The sequence below is a fragment of the Salvelinus namaycush genome, chromosome 11 (genome assembly GCF_016432855.1).
Source record: "Salvelinus namaycush isolate Seneca chromosome 11, SaNama_1.0, whole genome shotgun sequence".
NCBI classification, from domain to species: domain Eukaryota; kingdom Metazoa; phylum Chordata; class Actinopteri; order Salmoniformes; family Salmonidae; genus Salvelinus; species Salvelinus namaycush.
The window spans coordinates 19,967,782-19,991,846 of NC_052317.1; the positions used below are offsets into that span (position 1 = coordinate 19,967,782).

The window sequence follows — 24,065 nt, forward strand, 5'->3', positions numbered from 1 at the left end:
CTCCCCCGATTGCTCAGTTTGGCCTGGCAGCCAGCTCTAGGAAGAGTCTTGGTGGTTGCAAACTTCTTCCAATTAAGAATGTTGGAGGCCACTTTGGTCTTGGGGACCTTCAATGCTGCAGAAATGTTTTGGTACCCTTCCAAAACATCGACACAATCCTGTCTCGGAGCTCTACAGAAAATTCCTTTGACCTCATGGCTTGATTGTTGCTCTGACATGCACCATCAACTGTGGGACCTTATATAGACAGTTGTGTGCCTTTCCAAATGATGTCCAATCTATTGAATTTACCACAGGTGGACTCCAATCATGTTCTAGAAACATCTCAAGGATGATCAATGGAAACCAGATGCACGTGAGCTCAATTTTGAGTCTCATAGCAAAGGGTCTGAATACTTATGTAAATAAGGTATTTCAGTTTTAAATTTCTTAAACTGTTTTCGCTTTGTCATTATGTGATATTTTATTATTACATTATTATTACATCAATTTTAGAATAAGGCTGTAACGTAACAAAATGTGGAAAAAGGTATGTATTAATTTGTGGATGTCTATCATACATTTTGTATGATATGTTACGAATTGCAATTCGCACAATATGTAACGAATTTGAAATACTTATCTTCACGAATTCCAATGTGTCGTGGCTAACATTAGCTAGGAGGCTAACGTTAGCTAGGTTAGGGGTTAAGGTTGGGGAAGGGTTAGCTAGCATGTAGCCAGCAGATCCGACCCACTTGCTTACAGCTGCACTAGGGTCGGACAGGCTTCCTGTCTAGATTAAAGGGATACTTCGAGATTTTGGCAAGATCACCTAGTGGATACAGTTTTTAGGTCTCTGCGTGCAATTTTAAGGAAGTTGCTAACTAGCATTAGCACAATTGCAAACTACTGTTAGCGCAATGACTAGAAGTCTATGGTAACTGATAGCATTCCTTCATACTGGATGCAGAGATATAGGTCGTGTCTACACTTGCTATCAGAATACGAAGAGCGCATTGAAAAGACGGTTTAGATGCACAAAAGTTGCTTTGTGGTCTGATTGTGTTCAGATCTGGCTGACCACTTCAGGAGGTGGTTATGGATGCATTGTGTGCGAATTTCTCCTCAGTCTGGATAACAAAAGCACATACAGTGGTGATGTCATCAGCCCTCTTCCCACAAGTCTCCAGAAAATGTGTGTTTTGGAACCGAGAGGTACCTTTTCATTATACCGTTGGAGAAAATATGCTCCTAGCGTGTGAGGAATGTGTTTGCTGGCCTCATAAATGCTAGTCAGCTAGCGAATATGTTAACCTGTTTGCTATACCTTTAGCGTTGCTTGCTAGTTTAGTGGCTAGCTACAGAGGTTAGCTGGCTAGTTAGCTACTGCATTCAGTTATTGTTGTGTTGTCATATTTAGCCTATTCCACCGTTTGTAGAGTACTTACTGGCATTTGAATATAGTGCGGGAAAAGGGAACCCGGACACGCTGTGGACACGGTAGACACATTTAAATGTAGGTGTAGATTGGCTATGAAAAGCCAACTGACATTTACTCCTGAGGTGCTGACTTGTTGCACCCTCGACAACTACTGTGATTATTATTATTTGACCATGCTGGTCATTTATGAACATTTGAACATCTTGGCCATGTTCTGTTATAATCTCCACCCGGCACAGCCAGAAGAGGACTGGCCACCCCTCATAGCCTGGTTCCTCTCAAGGTTTCTTCCTAGGTTTTGGCCTTTCTAGGGAGTTTTTCCTAGCCACCGTGCTTCTACACCTGCATTGCTTGCTGTTTGGGGTTTTAGGCTGGGTTTCTGTACAGCACTTTGATATATCAACTGATGTAAGAAGGGCTATATAAATACATTTGATTTGATTTAGAGGCGTGACGTGTTCAGAATTTCAAGATTAGAATTCTATGATCAGAATACTAAAGCTACATGAACTTTCAAATCTAGACACGGCCATAAAAATGTTATCCATGAGTTCATCTGACTCTGGGGAAGTAGATAAATGGCTTCATTGCTAAAATCACGTAGTATCCCTTTAAGACACAACAAAGCCGGCATGATACATGGCTCAGAAAACGTACCTCAATCCAGGGATAAGAATTCTGTTGTACTCCAAATTGTCACATTATTCCAACTATTACACCAAGAAGATGGAACCTCTGATCTAGCGGACTCACTAAACACACATTTTTTTGCAAAATATGTCTGAGTGTTGTCTGGTTTGCTTAATATAAATAATTATAAATTATTTATACTTTTACTTTTGATGCTTAAGTATATTTTTGCAATTACATTTACTTTTAATACTTAAGTATATTTAAAACCAAATACTTTTAGACTTTTACTCAAGTAGTATTTTACTGGGTGACTTACATTTTTACTTGAGTAATTTTCTATTACGGTATCTTTACTTTGACTCAAGTATGACAATTGGGCACTTTTTCCACCACTGGGTACATCATTTACAAAAAATTGCATGTTAGCTAGACAGCAGATCCGACCCTCTTGCTTACAGAGGATGACCAGGGATGTTCTCTTGATAAGTGTGTGAATTGGACCATTTTCCTCTCCTGCTAAGCATTCATTTACATTTTAGTCATTTAGCAGATGCTCTTATCCAGGGCAACTAGGGTTAAATGCCTTACTCAAGGGCACATTAACAGATTTTTCTCCTATTTGGCTCAGGAACTCAAACCAGCGACCTTTCAGTTACTGGCCCACCGCACTTAACCGCTAAACTACCTGCAACCCCATTCGAAATGTAATGAGTACTTTTGGGTATATGGGAAAATGTATGGAGTAAAAAGTACATTATTTTCTTTAGGAATGTAGTAATGTAAAAGTAGTAAAAAATATAACTAGTAATATACAGATACCCCCCAAAACGACTTAAGTAGTACTTTAAAGTATTTTTACTTAAGTAATTTACACCACTGGATGTACCTGTATTTAAAATAATAAAAGATAATTGTGATAAAAATGTATGCAAATTCCCCTTCGTCCCCTTTGACTTCATATGAACTTAAACTGTCCTAAAACGTATTTGTTGAATGTTTATTTTGGGAATAAAAGTATACTCTTTTGACGTATTTCAATACCGTAAGCATACTAATAGTTGCTGTGCACTTCTGTTTTTAGCGTAGCTAGTCTTGCTTTCTAGCAGTGCCATGATGAAGTGTGCCCAATAAATAGCTTCATTGTGTCACAACGGGGAATCAAATAGACAGGTTACATTGTATTCCGGGGATCGTTGGTGTTCGAATCGAACATCATTTTCAGATGTTATGTTTATTTTATTTCGCTGGCAGCTGGGCATTCCACCAACTAGTCAGACGGTGTTTCGTGTTGTGCTGGCTGTAAAGAGGACAGTGTGCGTCAGCATTCAAGATGGACACCGCCGAGGAAGGTAGCTAGCAAGCTCGTCAACCCATATTATTACATTTACGTTACAGTATTAGTTAACTTCCTGTTGTGACACACATTTGATTGGCCCTCAAGGAATCTGTTTTGTGGAAATGTAACAATAACTGTTTCTTTCTGTCGATTCTCCTACCTGCGTGTAGTAGCTAACGTTAACGTCAGCTAGTAAGCTAACTAAGTTAAGCTACATCCACTCACTCACCACTAGGTCCGAGATATAGCTAACCAACATTCGTGACTGCTAGTTAACATTAGTTGTGGGCTAACTTCACTGCTACACGTTGTTGTTAAATGTCGATTCAATAGAATAGTGGCGTAGTACTCAATTATACAATCAACATAGCTAGCTAGCGAACTAACATAATAGCAACATGATAGAATTGAAATGTTTGTTTGCAAACCCTCCCAGTATGTAGTATGTGCCACCCACCCATTACATTAGTACTGTCACTCACTTGATTGGTGTCAGTGACAAGTAAAGCATGTGCATGATTCAAAGTTAATCAAAAGCCCCAGACTATTTACAAAAGAAAGCCCTTACATAAATAGTATTGAGATCACTGAAATATCGGCAAGGTTGTTATCATGCAAGTTGCACATTACGGTTTCTCATAACAAAGCTGGTCTGATTTTCTGCATACAAAATCAGCATCATGCCTTTTTCTTTGTTGGTAGAACCCTGTTCTCTGTGATTTTGTTTTGATTCGTGTCCTTGTTTTCTGCAGGGGATATATGCCGGGTCTGCCGGTCTGAAGGAACCCCGGACAAGCCACTATATCACCCGTGTGTTTGCACAGGAAGTATAAAATTCATCCACCAAGAATGGTATGTGGTGTTGGCGATATACTCAAACACAGGGCCAGTGGCATTTCTTTAGAGACAGACTGTGTTCTAGTCAGAGCATGATGCATTCAAGATTGAGGTCAGAGCCAAGTATTACTAAGGAAAAGTAATACTTAGCCAGAGATGCACTCTGATACTAAACTGTCAACTGCGTTTATTTTCAGCAAACTTAACATGTGTAAATATTTGTATGAACATAACAAGATTCAACAACTGAGACATAAACTGATCAAGTTCCACAGACATGTGACTAACAGAAATGGGATAATGTGTCCCTGAACAAAGGGGGGGTCAAAATCAAAAGCAATAGTATCTGGTGTGGCCACCAGCTGCATTAAGTACTGCAGTGCATCTCCACATGGACTCCACCAGATTTGACAGTTCTTGCTGTGAGATGTTACCCCACTCTTCCACCAAGGCACCTACAAGTTCCCAGACATTTCTGGGGGGAATGGCCCTAGCCCTCACCCTCCAATACAACAGGTCCCAGACGTGCTCAATGGGATTGAGATCCGGGCTCTTCGCTGGCCATGGCAGAACACTGACATTACTGTCTTGCAGGAAATCGCACAGAACGAGCAGTATGGCTGGGGGCATTGTCATGCTGGAGGGTCATGTCAGGATGAGCCTGCAGGAAGGGTACCACATGAGGGAGGAGGATGTCTTCCCTGTAACGCACAGCATTGAGCTTGTTGTCATTACAGGCAGTCTGATGATGCTGTGACACACCGCCTCAGACCATGATGGACCCTCCACCTCCAAATCGATCCCGCTCCAGAGTACAGGCCTCGGTGTAACGCTCATTCGTTCGACGATAAACGCGAATCCGACCATCACCCCTAGTGAGACAAAACCGCGACTCGTCAGTGAAGAGCACTTTCTGCCAGTCCTGTCTGGTCCAGCGACGGTGGGTTTGTGCCCATAGGTGACTTTGTTGCCGGTGATGTCTGGTCAGGACCTGCCTTACAACAGGCCTACAAGCCCTCAGTCCAGCCTCTCTCATCCTATTGCGGATAGTCTGAGCACTGATGGAGGGATTGTGCGTTCCTGGTGTGATTCGGGCAGTTGTTGTTGCCATCCTGTACCTGTCCCGCAGGTGTGATGTTCGGATGTACTGATCCTGTGCAGGTGTTGTTACACGTGGTCTGCCACTGCGAGGGCGATCAGTTGTCCGACTTGTCTCCCTGTAGTGCCGTCTTAGGCGTCTCACAGTACGGACATTGCAATTTATTGCACTGGCCACATCTGCAGTCCTCATGCCTCCTTGCAGCATGCCAAAGGCATGTTCAAACAGATGAGCAGTGACCCTGGGCATCTTTCTTTTTGTGTTTTTCAGAGTAAGTAGAAAGGCCTCTTTAGTGTCCTAAGTTTTCATAACTGTGACCTTAATTGCCTACCGTCTGTAAGCTGTTCTTGTCTTAACGACCGTTCCACAGGTGCATGTTCATTAATTGTTTATGGTTCATTGAACAAGCATGGGAAGCAGTGTTTAAACCCTTTACAATGATTATCTGTGAAGTTATTATGAGTTTATATCTCTCCCCGTGCTAGATGTACTGACCTTAGGCATGGTCAATTTATCTTTTGCATTGCTGCACATGTGACACTGCACTTATATAATCCATCTATGTGTTTTCACAGCTTGGTACAATGGCTAAAACACAGCAGAAAAGAATACTGCGAGTTATGCAAACACAGATTTGCTTTTACACCAAGTAAGTCATTCAATTTCTTTCTCTGTCTATATGCCTTCTGTTTTAACATACTATTCAATTCAGCATTTACTTCTCATTAGAGTGAGGCTGTGAGCTTGTCTGAAGACTCACTGAATTATTCCGCTGCTCTATCAATTGTTACATACTTCAGTCTGAATTAGAGAACTACCGATGAAGAATTTTTTTAGGGCCGATGAAGAATTTTTGGGGGTCAAGAAGGCAGGTGGCCGATATTCAATATCATTAGATTAGAAAATGTTGATGACAAAATGTCCCAAAGACAGTCATGTATGCATTAATGTATCAATTTTTTAATTAAACAATACATTTGACTTTGTTTTTACCAAATGTATCTACATAACAACATAATGGTAATACTTGTATTTGAATGGTAAATCTCTTGATAAACTGGATAAATTAAGATGTCATGGTCCCACTCACAATACAGGTGAATGCATATGCATTAGGAGTGTGTGCATGTATTGAGCTGGTTTTGGCTGATCAGTGGAGTCTGTCATCTGTAGCACCATAATCTGTTTGCCTTCCATTTGGGACCTATATTAGCCTACTGATCAGCAACATTTGCTCCAGCATGTCAAGCCTGTATGGAAGGACATATAATATAGGCACTGCTGTTAGTTTGAGAATATAAAAGAACATGTTTTCAATGCAAATGGATCGATCGTAACATCATGATTTGTGATCACGGATCCTTATGAAACTAGCATATATTTTTTTTCAGTGAAAGGGAAAACATTTTTTTTTCAGCTGTTAGTACACATTTTTAGACATCTCAGCTGCCAGGGTGAAATTCGAAACAACTCAATTGGCTAGTTCAGCTATCTTAACAAGGAATGGGCGGGTTGTAACTTGATCCTACTGCTACGATTTGATAGAGTGAGGGTGTAGCTCCGCTCCCTTTCAAATCTCATCTCTCTCCATCGCTCATATCACTTGGTTCTGTTTTCTGCTACTATGAGAACTAACTCAATGGCTAGGTGCACATTTATGGCTTGGTAGCAAATGTCATATCAAACAAGGAAAGCGAGGGTAGGAAATAATCTGAAACGTCAAGGCACGTTCTATTTGACTCAAATTGGCCGATAGTTTCAAAAGGTCCATAAACAATTAGAAAGATTCTTAAGTAGCTAACCCTATTGCTAACCTTTTTATTTAGGTATATTAAAACACTTCATTCTATCCCTTTTATGACAATCATCTAATCCGACTATCAACTGTCAATTTATGGATACGATTGCGGCTGGTCAGATCAGGACATCAGTATATAGCTAATGTTAGCTAGCTATGTTGGCTATTAGCGCCTATCTGATATCTTAGCACCATGTTTATCTAGCTAACACCACAGATAAAAGGGTTAGTTATCGTAATCTTTGCTAACACGTCGCATAGCTATCTGCTTAGCTAGCTTGCTTATTGCATGCATGTCAAGGCACGTTGACACAATCCCTTATTATTAGTAAATTAACTAAACTAATATTTGCAACAGCAGTTCGATTTTGGTCAATTTATCAATACTGCACCTTTCTGTTGGAGAATGAGCTAGCTTGCTGCTGCTGATTTTTTTTCAGCTAGACATTCTTCAGCATTGTGCCGTGCTCATGGCTCAGGCGGTGTGGTTGCTAGCATAGCAGCAGCTTATATCGGCCCGATATATTGGCTCGGATGATTATCGGTCGTTCTCTAGTCTGAATCTGCTATCGTTGAAGTCGTTTGTGGTGGTGAGGGGCGTTGTACAAAACAAAGTAGTCAGCAATTGGATAGTCTAACCAATCAGAGTATCAAAGACAATAAAGAATTTTCAAAACTTTACCCATGTGTGTTCTGGCTTTGGGAGGGAGTCAAATCCAGACTCATTGTGGAGAAGAAACAAATGTCTGCAGGCGTGTCGTTTTGGCAGAAACAATGAGTCTGGGTAGCCAGGCAAGCTGTGAGCTGCCCTGGGTTGTTGTCATACAGTAAAGGTCTATGGGACAGACACGCAGCCCTGTTTAAACTAATCAATTTCTCTGGAAGTGTGGCTCAAGCTAATGTGCATGCAGCAGCCTGCTCTGTTTCTCTTACTGGAGTCTGTCTGCCATCTTCATTCACATAGTGAGTGATTTAGCAAGAGATTAGCATACTTCTTGTGTTTTGAGATTATTAATATCTTGTTTTTGAAATATTTTTATCTTGTGGTTTTCTCAGATGATTAGATTGTTTATCCTTGTCCTTTAGACAGTCTGTCATGATACCAATAGAAAATGGTCAGTTTTCTGACATGGCAACTGCTGACAAATCTCAGGATAACCTCTAGTCTGATCCAATGCAAGCTTTTGTTAGTTCTGAATGGACCCAATTAGGACCAGTAAAGGAGTGTTGGCATTTGAGTACGTGAAAATTAAGTAGCCTATTTGATCCTTTATTTCCTCTGTTCTTTTCCAGTCTATTCTCCAGACATGCCTTCCCGGCTGCCTGTCCAGGACATATTTGCGGGGTTGCTGACGAGTGTAGGCACAGCTATTAGATACTGGTTTCACTACACACTAGTGGCTTTTGCTTGGCTGGGAGTGGTTCCTCTCACAGCATGTAAGTACAAACGTCCTAAAACAGACTGGTGGTACATGTTGTTCAGCAAGTTATCCATTGTTAGCCCTTTGTAAATGTGTGTTGACCGACTGTCTTATTCCCGCAGGTCGCATCTACAAGTGTCTGTTTACCGGTTCTGTGAGCTCACTCCTCACCCTGCCATTAGATATGCTTTCTACGTATGTTTTTTATTCTTCTCCCAGACCTATACAAAACATTACTCTGTAAAAACATGAACAAATGTTGTTTTGTCATTTAGCAGATAACATTCGGACTCATCGTGAGACAATTGTCATGTCCCTTCATCCACAGAGAGAACTTGCTGGCGGACTGCTTGCAGGGTTGTTTCGTGGTGACGTGTACACTCTGCGCCTTCATCAGTCTGGTGTGGCTGCGGGAGCAGATTGTTCATGGTGGCGCCCCCCAGTGGCTGGAGCAGAATCAGCAGCAGCAGCCTCAACATGCACCAGCTCCACAACCTAATGAGGTAGCCAAAAATCTCACTGTCAAGTCACTCTTTAACATAATGATTTAATAATGGTAGCATTCTTTTAGTGCAACTTCATAAGTTGAGTGTTTTGAGCACTCAATACACTCTTTCTTAACCACCTATTCTAATGTTTTGGAGCTACCTGCCCCCACCTTCATGTCCCATGTTTTTTCCCTATCAGCAGGCCCCTGGTCCTGGGCAGGGGGCAGCTGAAAACCAGCCTGCTCCTGCTGCAGCTGAGCCCCCGGCGGACAATGGTCCAGCGGCTGAGGTCCCCGACATCCAGATGGACCCGGCAGAGGACATGGAGTTGGAGGACGAGGCTGGGGCTGAGGATGTAGCGGATGCCAACAATGGAGCACAAGGTACAAACCTCAGAATGGAAAGGTTCTAGCATGGTCACAGTTATGTTGTGCTTTTGCCAACACCATTGCTCATTGTCAGTGACCAGGAGTTGGTTTAATAGCACAAACAGACTGGCACTCAGGCTATAAAGGTCCAAGATGCTAAGCTAATACAGTCTTATTCAAAGGCTTATTAAGGATGTTGCATTTGCATTTAACAGTATTGAACATCATATTCTCTATATTTGATCATTTTTCATAGACTTTAATCTGTTGGTGATATCTGTTTGTTTGTCAAAGTATGTTCCACAGTTGGTGTCAGTGAGTGAGGTGATGCTTTTCTCTTTGTAGATGACATGAATTGGAATGCCCTGGAATGGGACCGGGCAGCAGAGGAGCTAACATGGGAGAGGGTGAGTCTGGCTTAGAATTCCCTCAGGCCTATTTGTGTTATACCCATTGGTCATTGTGTCTTTGAAAATTAGAGTGAATTATTTTATTTTTTTAATCACAGATGCTTGGTCTTGATGGCTCCTTGGTTTTCCTGGTAAGTAGCTCATTCTTGGAGGAGAAAAAATAGCATTTGATGTTTTCCCATGTTTGATGAAATAGCACACCCTTTTGAGAAAGTCTTCAGTTTGTGTTCTTTCTTTTTTAGGAGCATGTCTTCTGGGTGGTCTCACTAAACACACTCTTCATTCTGGTGTTCGGTATGTATCATTAAACTAATGTTAAGAGAATGTGCAGTTGATGAATAAACAATATAAAGAGAAATATTTGAACACCTGACTTGTATTGTTAATTTTTTTCAGCTTTCTGCCCGTATCATATTGGTCATTTCACAGTTGTGGGACTTGGCTTTGAGGAAAATGTAAGTATCACCTTAAATTAAATGTTTAGATTTTCTCTCACACGTGTAACCATATAGATTTTATTTCAAATCTATATGAATTGATTTTGTGAAGTTTGTTTTGGAATCTGAATGACTCGTTCCATTGAACGCAGAACGAAGAAAATAAGATTATTTTGATTGTGTAATTTCCTGTTGCAGGTGCGAGCTTCCCATTTCGAAGGCCTCATCACCACCATCGTGGGCTACATCCTCCTGGCCATGCTATTAATACTGTGCCATGTATCCTCTGGTGTCTCTCACACAAGTGTTATAGCCTAGTTTCAGTCTGTAATAGACATGATGTACTACCTGTGTTGTACTGTATGTATTCGTGTGTCTTCCTTAACAAAAATCCCAGGGATTGGCAGCGCTGGTGAGATTTCAAAGATCCAGACACCTTTTAGGAGTGTGCTACATTGTTGTCAAGGTATCTAAAATGATGATAATGATTTCTCCCATGATTGGGAATGCAAAGCTGGACTGGTATATGGCTAGTTTGTGTCTTATGGACTCAGAAGTATATACATATAGAATATTGTGTTTATCTTCCGTATGTTCTGAACTGTTACAAAGTAATTGGGATTACATTCCAATCTGCCTTCTATTGCCATAAAATAAATACCAGATATTATAATTAACCAGGTATCCCTGCTGGTAGTCGTGGAGATCGGTGTATTCCCTCTCATCTGTGGCTGGTGGCTCGACATCTGCTCACTGGTAAGCCAACCATGTTCTTCTGCTTCAATGATTCCTACTTTCGAAATAATAATTGATAAATCACTTAGAAACCAAGTTGTTTTCTGTGTTGCAGGAGATGTTTGATGCCTCTCTGAAGGACAGAGAGCTGAGTTTTGACTCTGCTCCCGGCACCACCATGTTCCTCCACTGGCTTGTAGGGATGGTCTACGTCTTCTACTTTGCCTCGTTCATCCTCTTACTGCGAGAGGTGAGATGGTTTTCTCTCATACCTTCATAGCTGTCATTTGCCATGATATTTCTGCTGTAGAATTATTCTATATATATCTCCCCATGGCTGATCTGTTTCAAATTTTCGATCTAGGTGCTGAGACCCGGTGTTTTATGGTTTCTCAGAAACCTGAACGATCCCGATTTTAATCCTGTTCAAGAAATGATTCACCTGCCAATATACAGACATCTCAGAAGATTCATTTTATCGGTGGTAAGTCGCAACTCATTTTTTTCTTGTCTAATGTTAAATGCCATATCTGTGGGTGTCTGGACAGGACATGTACAGAACCAGTAACACTGGGTTTCTCCTGTCTTTCTCCACAGGTGGTGTTTGGCTCCATAGTTTTGCTAATGTTGTGGCTTCCCATAAGGACGATCAAACTCATCCTCCCAGCCTTCCTCCCATACAATGTTATGCTGTACAGGTACATCTAGGGGCCTAGAATGACTTGACTTAAGCCCCTGGCTCATAGTAATGTAATAAAGCTGTTACGGCCCAAGACTCCCGTTTTGCATTTACCGGAGGACAAACCATGGGCCATATTAATGCATGCCTCTTTAGTAATAAAAACAAAACAAAAACATCTTCAGTAACTAACAAATACCCCTCTAATGTACTGTTGTGAGTGATGGTAATGTTTCTGTTGACTGGATGATGTGTTGACGGTCTCCATCTCCCAGTGATGCTCCAGTCAGTGAGCTGTCTCTGGAGCTGCTGCTGCTGCAGGTGGTTCTGCCGGCGCTGCTGGAACAGGGTCACACACGCCAGTGGCTCAAAGGCCTGGTCAGAGCCTGGACCGTCACCGCCGGATACCTGCTGTGAGTGTCACACACAAACAACAACATACCAACACACTGTAGACTCTGTGCGGTTTATCATTTACATTGGAAATCATTATTCTACTGTGATATTGTTAATGCAGGCTCTCATCGTTCTCACATAAAACCAAGGTAAAAACCCAGAATTTAGGTATTGTAGACTGACACACATCCTTGGTCTCATCTCAGAAAACCTCATGTTAACCGTGCTGTCTGTGCCACAGAGACCTCCACTCGTACCTGTTGGGTGACCAGGAGGAGAATGACGATGATGCAGACCAGCAGGCCAATAACAACCAGCAGAGGAGGAATAACAACGCCATCCCTGAGGGGCTGCACGCTGCCCACCAGGCTATCCTCCAGCAGGGAGGCCCTGTGGGTGTCCAGCCCTACCACCGGCCCATGAAGTTCACCTTTAGGGTGAGACATGACTATCACTCTCACCTGTTTATCATACAGTGCATTTGGAAAGTATTCAGACCCCTTTTTGTTACATTACAGCCTTATTCTAAAATGTATTTTCCCTCATCAATCTAAACACAATACCCCATAATGACAAAGTGAAAACAGGTTTTTAGAAATGTTTGCAAATTTATAAAAAAAAGAAACATACTAGCTAACATAAGTATTCAGAACCTTTGCTATGAGACTCGAAATTGAGCTCAGGGGCATCCTGTTTCCATTGATCATCCTTGAGATGTTTCTACAACTTGGAGTCCACCTGTGGTAAATTCAATTGATTGGACATGATTTGGAAAGGCACACACCTGTCTATATAAGGTCCCACAGTTGACAGTGCATGTCAGAATACAAACCAAGCCATGAGGTCGAAGGGATTGTCCATAGAGCTCCAAGACAGGATTGTGTCGGCACAGATCTGGGGAAGGGTACCAAAACATTTTTGCAGCGTTGAACGTCCCCAAGAATACAGTGGCCATCATTCTTATATGGAAGAAGTTTGTAACCACCAAGTCTCTTTTGCCGCCCAGCCAAACTGAGCAATCTGGGTAGAACCCGATGGTCACTTTGACAGAGCTACAGAGATCCTCTGTGGAGATGGGAGAACCTTCCAGAAGGACAACCATCTCTGCAGCACTCCACCAATCAGGCCTTTATGGTAGAGTGGCCAGACAGAAGCCACTCCTCAGTAAAAGGCACAAGACAGCCCGCTTGGAGTTTGTCAAAAGGCACCTAAAGGACTCTCAGACCATGAGAAACAAGATTATTTGGTCTGAGGAAACCATGATTGAACTCTTTGGCCTAAATGCCAAGCGTCACATCTGGAGGAAACCTGGCACTATCCCTACTGTGAAGCGTGTTGGCAGCATCATGCTGTGGGGATGTTTTTCAGCGGCAGGGGCTGGGAGACTAGTCAGGATCGAGAGAAAGATGTACAAAGATATCCTTGATGAAAACCTGCTCCAGAGCACTCAGGACCTCAGACTGGGGGCAAAGGTTCACCTTCCTACAGGACAACGACCCTAAGCACACAGCCAAGACAACGCAGGAGTGGCTTCGGGACAAGTCTCTGAATATCCTTGATGGGCCCAGCCAGAGCCCGGACTTGAACTCGATCGAACATCTCTGGAGACACTTGAAAATAGCTGTGCAGCAACGCTCCCCACCCAAGCTTACAGAGCTTGAGAGGATCTGCAGAGGAGAATGGGAGAAATTCTCCAAATACAGGTGTGCCAAGCTTGTACCCAAGAAAACTCGAGGCTGTGATTGCTGGCAAAGGCTCTTCAACAAAGTACTGAGTGAAGGATCTGAGTACTTATATAAATGTTTTTTCTTTGTCATGATAGGGTATTGTGTGTAGATTGACATGGGGGGGGGGGGGGGGGGGGGAATCCATTTTAGAATAAGACTAACGTAACAATGTGGGAAAAGTAAAGTGGTCTGATGACATTCACTCTCTCCTGTTTATAATATAATGACTATCATCCTGCAGCAGTAGACTCTTCACTTGTTTCCTCTAAGCCATCTTTGTCTTCTTTCTCAGAGCATGATAATGTAGTGTATTCTTGTTTTTCTAGATTGTGCTCCTGATCGTGTTCATGTGTGTGACACTGCTGGTGGCCAGTCTGGCGTGCCTTACGTTGCCAGGTGAGTTTTCTGTATAGTCCACACAACCCACTCAGTCACTCACTGAATTACACTATCCACTCCACTGTCTTCCTCTTTCACCTACTGTCACCCTCTCTCCCTGTCTCAACCCCTCCGCCCCCTGCTACAGTATTCACCGGCCGGTACCTGATGTCCTTCTGGACGGGCAGTGCTAAGATCCACGAGCTGTACACGGCAGCGTGCGGCCTATACGTGTGCTGGCTGTCCATCAGGGTCATCACCGTGCTGCTGTCCTGGATGCCCCAGGGCAGGAGGGCCATTCTACTCAAGGTCCAGGAGTGGACCCTCATGGTAATGCTCTGCAACACGGTAATGACAAGCAACGCCCACATCTGTCATGAGTGAATTGGTCTTCATAACTATTTTTGTTTTTCCCCACGTACTGAATTAGAAGGAGAATTATGTGATTTTTATACAACAAAATCTAGTGTGTGAAGATGGTTTAAAACAGATATATTGACATGTAAAGACCCATAGAGATTTAAGTACTGTATGTTCATATTGTTTATGCTGTTTCTATTACACTGTGCTTTATGTTAGTTTGCAAGGGCTCACCTCCTTTGTGAATGCATGGCTTTGGGTGATGAATGTCCTCTACATAGGCTGAACCAGAATACAAATTCAAGATGGCTCAGTAAAATGACACCCACTGTAGGTGTCTAGGAGAGGCCTGTTTCTAGCCCTATGTGTTGCCTTGTACTGCACTGTAGATCCTGAAGACAGTGGTCGTAGCTGTGTTGCTGGCTGGCGCCATCCCTCTCCTGCTGGGCTTGCTGTTTGAGATGGTCATAGTAGCCCCTCTCAGGGTGCCTCTGGACCAGACACCACTCTTCTACCCCTGGCAGGTACTGTAAGGACCACTCATCTAACACCAGTGTCCATATACCGTTATGGGATTGCAGTACATTAGATGAAAATGGGCATCTTAAGATTTTAAACTGCACCTAAAACATGTATGATGCTTTCGTTAGATTGCCTCAATTGGATAACAGAACAAGAGGCAACTGCAGCCAACACTACTGTTTTGTGCTTTGTTTCAGGACTGGGCTCTCGGAGTGCTCCATGCCAAAATCATTGCCGCCATTACTCTGATGGGTCCCCAGTGGTGGCTGAAAACAGTGATCGAGCAGGTCGGTCCCACAAGATTGCATTTTATTATGATTATTATTACCTTAATTACTCTGAAGATGCCATTCATGATATAGCTCAGATTCATGTTGAATACGTGTTGGCATCATTTTGACTTCCTTGTGTTTCCTCTTGTAGGTGTACGCTAACGGAATTCGCAACATTGATCTCCATTTCATCATCCGTAAGCTGGCTGCTCCGGTTATCTGTGTGCTACTGGTGTCTCTCTGTGTGCCCTATGTCATCTCTGCTGGCATCGTCCCCATCGTAGCTCAGTATTCCCCAGGTACGGCAAATATCAGTTAATGAAAGTGGAATTCTGGATTTCAGGTGTGTGTGAGCGAGAGAGCGCTGTTATAAGTGAGCAAATTAAAGGGATGATCCTCTGATTGCTCTCTCTGCAGGAGTTACCATGGAGATGCAGAATTTGGTGCAGAGGAGAATCTACCCGTTCCTGCTCATGGTCGTCATGCTGATGGGAATCCTCTCCTTCCAAATCCGTCAATTTAAGCGCCTTTACGAACACATTAAGAATGACAAGTGAGCACCTTGACATTAAGCTCAGCACAACCACACTTATGACTTATACTTATTGCGAATGCTGACCTGACAAAATGTCTTCCGGATGTCTGACTGTCATCACAAAGTGTCCGTTATTACAATGGACCACCATAGTTGCCAGTACAAATCATAAAATAACGTCTCCAAGCCTCTGAGGACATACTTGTTGGCATTTTTACACTTTTGTAACCAGTATCCTTTCATGGCATGGTATTTCTCTCTGAAACTGTCTTTTTCTTCTTTCCCAGGTACCTGGTTGGACAGAGACTGGTGAACTATGAACGCAAGGCGGCAGGCAGAAGCAGTACAGCCGCACACAGCAGCTCTTCCCAGGAGTAGGAGCTGTTAACACCTGATCTGAGAACAGCCTCTAGCTGTGTAGCCTCTCCTCCACCGCCTCCCTTTTGATGTCTCTTCACATTCATGACTCAAGCGCTCACCTCTCACCATGCCTTATTGCAAGCACAGCTGGAGAAAGGAGTGCGTTTTACTAAAAAGATTAAAAGGCTAAATTACCTTGAAAACCAACCAACATGGATTCAAAAAAGAATGTTTCATCTTTGTACATCATGAAAAAAGTATATGTATTTTGTTAATTAAATCTAGATGTCACGTTAATCTGTTCCTGTTGTTAGGTCTAGATGCGTTCCTGTTGTTAGGCCTGGATGGACTACTACAGTATTTGACCAGGAGGAGGCAGAGTCCTGAGAGGCCTCTGTACAGCTCTATGGGGTAATCCCATTAGAACACATGATGGAGGCTCCGCTTTAGAGGAGTGATGAGCGTGAGACAAGGCAGAAGAAATTTGGGATCAGTTTTTGTCGTTTTTATTTATTAGTTTTGATTTTCCTTTTAAGGGGTTTAGTATTACAGTGTGTGGGTGAGAGAAGTTCCTATTGGAATGGGTGATTTACTCTTTCTGCAGCAGGGTTCAAAGCCAGGTAATACCGATTCATGCAGTTCGGTTCACTGACTGACTGGCCACAGAGGAGCTGAGTGTTTCAGGCTTCCCTGAATAGCTTTATACTGGCTTGATGGTCTCCTGTCTCAGGCTGGAGTTATTAATGAAATCCCAGCTAGCCAGCATCATGTAGCTCCAATATTTGGTTTCATTTGAGAGAACCCTAAAAGGCAGTCTGCTTTTTAGTTACAAGATTGTAACTGTGCTCATGACATCTGTGTAGTTTCTGCTCTACATTTCTTGCTACACCTGTTGTACAGAGTAACATAGGTTGTTACATATGCATGAATATCAGTCTGTTGCACTTAAGCTTTAACATAGTGGCAGTCATTCATAAACCATTTTAGTGAAATCAAGTCAGTATTTCAATGTGGTGGTGATGACACTACAATACAATTAAATATGATTTGCTTGACAGGAGTTTTGGATCAGGTTTGACACTTTTTTTTGGTCTGTTAATGAGATTGGTACAATGTTTGTAAATAAAGCATTTCTATGATTATGGATTGTTTACCATGGAAACAAAACCTATTTTCTTCATTTCAATGTGTATAATTTGCTGTGTCAGTTGCAGGTTTAAGACTGGATTTCTGACTGTTTTAGAGGGTATTAAATGCAGAGATTCTATGTGACCATATAGTATCTTAACTTTACAAATCTGGGTACTGTCGTTAGCCTGCTATCCGGACCAATTTTTTTTAGAAAATTCACTATTTTTATATGTGCGTATAGTGTTTAATTGTGTAGGTCTTTTGTCTGCTTCGTGTTGTTATTCTGAGTGGTTAAGTGTGTATTGGTCATCTTAATAAATGGCTGCTTTCTTTCCTCACAGAATGTCACCTTGAACTGTTTGTCATATTCAGAAGTTTCAGTCAAATTGGACTCTGAAGAGATCAAATCAGAGGTCCAAGCTAAAGCCAGTAGGCACATGACAGTCCGGGAATTGAATAGAAAAACGCAATGGATGTGAATAGCATGAAATACATCCTCTTTTGTTGTATCATGAAAATAAGCCTTGCTCAATCACCTCTCCCTATAGCATGTACATGTGAGAATACACATTTTTATTTTATTAAAAAGAACATGGTATGTTACTTGTGATTGGGTGTATGTGTAACTCCTTCACATTTGAGATAATGATCTGCCCTGGTCAATCACTCAGAATTTTGGCAATGTGGAAATTTGACCCTCAATGAGGAGCTACTTTTCACCTCACCACTTCTCCCTTTTCCCTTAATGATGGCAGCAGTGGGTTCAGAACAGACCGTGATACTGTCATCTCATAGCCAATAACATAATCACACCTGATAGCAGCTGTATATCTACATTAATGCTGAATAATGCCAAGTCAATGGCACTCAAAACAACCGTTTCTCCTATAGAGATATCCTGGTTGGCTAGTTTGTAGACCCTTAACCCTGATTGTCAAACTGTAAATAACTTGCAGGTCAAAATGTCTTGTCTCATCCCTCGAAAACATGCCTAGTCATTTTAACCAATTGATTACCATCCCATATCTGCCAAGAAATGTATGGCATGTTATTGTAGGCTGTGAAAACTAATGGTATGACATTTCCATCAACAGGTGTATAGAGCTCAAGTATGGAAATACAGTGAGCTCCAAAAGTATTGGGACAGTGACACATTTTTTGTTGTTTTGGGTTTGTACTCCTGCACTTCAGATTTGAATTGACTATGAGGTTAAAGTGCAGACTGGCACTTTAATTTGAGGCTATTTTCATCCATATCGGGTGAACCATTTAGAAATAAGAGCAATTTTATGGAATCAAAAGTCTTGGGACAAATTTACTTATATGTGTATTAAAATAGTCAAACGTTAAGTATTTGATCCCATATTCATAGCATACAATGACTACATCAAGCTTGTGAAAAATGATGAGTAAGAAAGTTAGAGGCATAAATATTATACCCCCCAAAAAAAGCTAACCTCCACTGTTATTGTAATGGTGAGAGGTTAGCATGTCTTGGGGGTATGATACTTGTGCGTCTGTAACTTTCTCACTCATCATTATTCACGATTCATTCAGGACTATCCATAATCATGGAAGCATCCACATTAATGTAGAAGAGTTTAGACATATATTATATTCTTATTTACAATAAAATGCACCCCAAAATGGCACAATACATTATTTACCATTCATTTCTATTGGGCACAAAATAATCGGAAGCACAACTAAACCAATCGGCAAAAGCATCCAAAGAGTGTGTAGTCACAAACTTGACATAATCATTGCGTGCTAGGAATATTGAACCAAATACTAAACTTTTGACTACTTTATTACACATATACAGTAACAGTCAAAAGTTTTGACACACCTACTCATTCAAGGGTTTTATTTTATTTTTACTATTTCTACATCGTAGAATAGTCGTGAAGACATCAAAACTATGACATAACACATATGGAATCATGTAGTTAAACAAATCAAAATATATTTTATATTTGAGATTCTTCAAAGTAGCCACTCTTTGCCTTGATGACAGCTTTGCACACTCTTGGCATTCTCTCAACCAGCTTCACCTGGAATGCTTTTCCAACAGTCTTGAAGGAGTTCCCACGTATGCTGAGCACTTGTTGGCTGCTTTTCCTTCACTGCGGTCCAACTCATCCCTAACCATCTCAATTGGGTTGAAGCTTGGTGATTGTGGAGGCCAGGTCATCTGATGCAGCACTCCATCACTCTCCTTCTTGATCAAATAACCCTTACACAGCCTGGAGGTGTGTTTGGTCATCGTCCTGTTTAAAAACAAATTATAGTCCCACTAAGCGCAAACCAGATGGGATGGTGTATCGCAGAATGATGTGGTAGCCATGCTGATTAAGTGTGCCTTGAATTCTAAATAAATCACAGTATCACCAGCAAAGCGCCCCCACACCATCCCACCTCCTCTCCCGTGCTTCACGGTGGAAACCACACATGCAGAGATCATCCGTTCACCTACTCTGCGTCTCACAAAGAGACGGCGGTTGGAACGAAACATCTCAAATTTGGAATCTCAAATCAGACCAAAGGACAGATTTCCACCGGTCTAATGTCCATTGCTCGTGTTTCTTGGCCCAAGCAAGTCTCTTCTTATTATTGGTGTCCTTTAGTAGTGGTTTCTTTGCAGCAATTTGACCATGAAGGCCTGATTCACGCAGACTCCTCTGAACAGTTGATGTTGAGATGTGTCTGTACTTGAATTCTGTGAAGCATTTATTTGGGCTTCAATCTGAGGCTGGTAACTCTAATGAACTTATTCTTGGCAGCAGAGGTAACTCTGGGTCTTCCTTTCCTGTGGTGGTCCTCATTAGAGCCAGTTTCATCATAGCGCTTGATGGTTTTTCCGACTGCACTTGAAGAAACGTTCAAAGTTCTTTAAATTTTCAGAATTGACTGACCTTCATGTCTTAATTAAAGTAATGATGGACTGTTGTTTCTCTTTGCTTATTTGAGCTGTTCTTGCCATAATATGGACTTGGTCTTTTACCAAATAGGGGAATCTTCTGTATACCACCTCTACCTTGTCACAACACAACTGATTGGCTCAAACGCATTAAGAAGGAAAGAAATCCCACTAATTAACTTCTAACAAGGCACACCTTTTAATTGAAATGCATTCCAGGTGACTACCTCATGAAGCTGGTTGAGAGAATGCCAAGAGTGTGCAAAGCTGTCATCAAGGTAAAGGGTGGCTACTTTGAGGAATCTGAAATATAAAATATATTTTGATTTGTTTAACACTGTTTTGCTTACTACATGATTCCATATGTGTTATTTCATAGTTTTGATATCTTCACTATTATTCTACAATGTAGAAAATAGTAAAAATAAAGAAAAACCCTTGAATGAGTAGGTGTGTCCAGACTTTTGACTGGTACTGTAAGTGAATTTGTCACAATACTTTTGATCCCCTAAAATTAAGGGACTATGTACTAAAAGTGCTGTATTTTCTAAAAGGTTCCCAGAAATGGATGAAAATACACTCTAATTAAAGCTGAACGTCTGCACTTTATTCTCATAGTCGTTGTATAGTTTCAAATCCAAAATGCTGGAGTATAGAGCCAAAACCACAAAAAATATGTCACTGTTCCAATACTTTTGGAGCTCATTGTATGTTGAGATTGGAAATACTGTTGGTTGCATATCTAATGTCGATTGACCTGTGTTGCTGAATTCTTATTCTAACACCCTTTTCACGCTATAGTTCCGACCCAAACTTTAGTTTCAGAATATTGTCCCTTCCAACACAGTTCTAAGCCAGCACGGCTCAGCCCTATCTGGCACAATAAGATACAATGCCTTCAGAAAGCATTCATACCCCTTGACTTACAGTGCATTCGGAAAGTATTCAGACCTGTTGACTTTTTCCACATTTTGTTACATTACAGCCTTATTCTAAAATTGATTAATACATTTTTGCAAATATATTAAAAATGAAAATGAATATATTAAAAATGAAAATTAAAAATGAAAATCATGTCCAATCAATTGCATTTACCATAGGTGGACTCCAATCAAGTTGTACAAGCATCTCAAGGAGGATCAATGGAAACATAATGCAGCTGACCTCAATTTTGAGTCTCATAGCAAAGGATCTGAATACTTATGTAAATAAGGTATTTCTGTTTTTATTTTTTTATGAATTTACCAAAAATTCTAAAACCCTGTTTTCGCTTTGTCATTATGGGGTATTGTGTGTAGATTGATGAGATTGACTTAAACAAATCAATTTTAGAATAAGGCTGTAACGTCACTAAATGTGGAAAAAGGGGAAGGGTCTGAATACTTTCCGAATGCACTGTATTCTACATTTTGTTGTGTTACAGCCTGTATTCTAAATTGATTTTTTATTTTTATTCTCTCTCTCATCTACACACAATACCCCGTAATGACAAAGTGAAAACATGTTTTGTGAAATCTTAGCAAATGTATTGAAAATTAAATAGAGAAATATCTTATTTACATAAATATTCACACCCTGAGTCAATACATGTTGGAATCACATTTGGCAGCGATTACAGCTTTCAGTCTTTCTGGGTAAGTCTTTAAGAGCTCTCTCAAGTTGGTTGTTGATCATTGTTCTGCTGAAAGGTGAATTTGTCTCCCAGAGTCTGTTGGAAAGCAGACTGAACCAGATTTTCCTCTAGGATTTTGCCTGTGTTTAGCTCTATTCAGTTTATTTTTATCCTAAAAACTTGACTGCAGTTCCTCCTTCCGACACCGCCATAACAACCGCTATGCGGATGTCTGCTAAAGTGGATCTGATGAATAGAGCCCAAAATCGCTCTGGATAAGTGTCTGCTATAAAAAAAAATATGATTAAATAAGTACTGAACCAAACTCACTGGAAAGTGAGCTAAAAGAGCGCAGTTTGGGTTGAGACAGTAACAGTGAAAAGAGTACACAGCCTCAGCACAGGATGAACCTTTTTCAGAAAACGCTTGTGAGATTTCTAACTGTGTGCCAGGCTGCCAATCCAGACAGTAATCTAGCGGGAATTCTGTTATAAAGTGATCCTGTTCAAGTTTTTTTTTTTTTTAAATGCCTGTGGCGTAGACCCTAAATACTGGTCCATACATGAAGAAGGGCTGTCCACTTTTAAACAGCAACTGACCTAGTTCAGTTCTACAACCAGGACTGACCAGAGCCTACTGTACTATTTGGTTGTTGGCAGAACAGCTAATCTGCTCACCTCCGAGATAACATAAAGACTAGGACGTTATCTTCAAGCCGATTTAAGTCAAAACTGTAACTAGGCCTCTCAGGAACATTCAACGTCGTCTTGGTAAGCAACTCCAGTGTATACTTGGCCTTGTGTTTTAGGTTATTGTCCTGCTGATAGATGAATTTGTCTCCAAGTGTCTGTTGGAAAACAGCCTGAACCAGGTTTTCCTGTAGGATTTGGTCTGTGCTTAGCTTTATTCAGTTCCTTTTTATCCTAAAAAACTCCCTAGTCCTTGCTGATAACAAGCAAACCCATAACATGATGCTGCCACCACCATGCTTGAAAATATGAAGAATGGTACTCAGTGATGTGTTGCGTTGTATTTTTCCCAAACATACCGCTTTGTATTCAGGACTTAAAGTTCATTTATTTGTCACATTTTTGGCAATTTTACTTTAGTGGCTAATTACAAACGGGATGCATGTTTTGGAATATTTTCTATTCTGTACATGCTTCCTTCTTTTCACTCTGTCATTTAGGTTAGTATTGCTGAGTAACTACAATGTTGTTGATCAATTCATTAGTTTTATCCTATCACAGCCCTTAAACTCTGTAACTGTTTTTAAGTTACCATTGGCCTCATTGTGAAATTCCTGAGCGGTTTCCTTCATCTCCGGCAACTGAGTTAGGAATGACGCCTGTATCTTTGTAGTGACTGGGTGCTTTGATACACCAGCCAATGTGTAATTAATAACTTCACCATGCTAAAAGTGGATCTGATGAATAGAGCCCTAAATCACTCTGAATAAGATCATCTGCTATGAAAAAAAGTCTGAATAATAATTAAATAAACGCTGAACCAAACTCACTGGTAAAGTGAGCTAAAAGAGCGCAGTTTGGGTTGAGACAGTAACGGGGAAAAGGGTACACATCTTCAACACAGGATGAACCTTTTTCAGATAACAATTGTGAGATTTCTACCTGTGTGCCAGGCTGCCAATCCAGACAGTAATCTGGCTGGCACTCTGTTATAAAGTGATCCTGTTAAGGTAAATATAGCCTGTAGCATAGACCCTAAATACTGGTCCATACATGAAGAAGGGCTGTCCACTTTTAAACTGCAACTGACCTAGGTCAGTGTTTCAACCTGGACTGACCAGAGCCTACTGTACTATTTGGTTGTTGGCAGAACAGCTAATCTGCTCAACTCCAAGATAACATAAAGACTAGGACGTTATCTTCAAGCCGATTTAAGTCAAAACTGTAACTAGGCCGTCGTCTTGGTAAGCAACTCCAGTGTATAGTTGGCCTTGTGTTAGGTTATTGTCCTGCTGAAAGGTGAATTTATCTCCCAGTGTCTGTTGGAAAGCAGACTGAACCAGGTTTTCCTCTAGGATTTTGCCTGTGTTTAGCTTTATTCAGGTTTATTTTATCCTAAAAAACTCCCTTGTCCTTCCTGATAACAAACTCCTCTCTGGCAACTGAGTTAGGAAGGACGCCTGTATCTTTGTTGTGACTGGATATATTGATACACAGCA

At 41.3% G+C, this 24,065-nt stretch overlaps 1 protein-coding gene across 2 annotated transcripts; it reads left to right on the forward strand.

Moving 5' to 3' along the window:
* The first annotated feature begins 3,131 nt into the window (after nucleotides 1-3,131).
* LOC120055895 (E3 ubiquitin-protein ligase MARCHF6-like) lies at nucleotides 3,132-17,955 on the forward strand. 2 transcript variants are annotated; one of them, XM_039003935.1, is made up of 26 exons: nucleotides 3,132-3,405; nucleotides 4,145-4,244; nucleotides 5,904-5,977; nucleotides 8,420-8,563; nucleotides 8,670-8,742; nucleotides 8,876-9,050; nucleotides 9,235-9,418; nucleotides 9,749-9,810; nucleotides 9,912-9,944; nucleotides 10,056-10,107; nucleotides 10,210-10,268; nucleotides 10,449-10,529; nucleotides 10,648-10,716; nucleotides 10,932-11,006; nucleotides 11,101-11,235; nucleotides 11,350-11,469; nucleotides 11,583-11,683; nucleotides 11,940-12,077; nucleotides 12,302-12,497; nucleotides 14,114-14,183; nucleotides 14,314-14,513; nucleotides 14,915-15,049; nucleotides 15,245-15,334; nucleotides 15,471-15,618; nucleotides 15,737-15,872; nucleotides 16,142-17,955. In XM_039003935.1, the coding sequence occupies exons 1-26, from the start codon at nucleotides 3,387-3,389 to the stop codon at nucleotides 16,230-16,232; spliced, it is 2,760 nt and encodes a 919-aa protein (XP_038859863.1). In that variant the 5' UTR covers nucleotides 3,132-3,386; the 3' UTR covers nucleotides 16,233-17,955. The 2 variants fall into 2 exon arrangements, with proteins under 2 accessions (XP_038859863.1, XP_038859864.1); XM_039003936.1 differs by having other exon boundaries at nucleotides 14,314-14,495.
* Nucleotides 17,956-24,065: the final 6,110 nt, after the last annotated feature.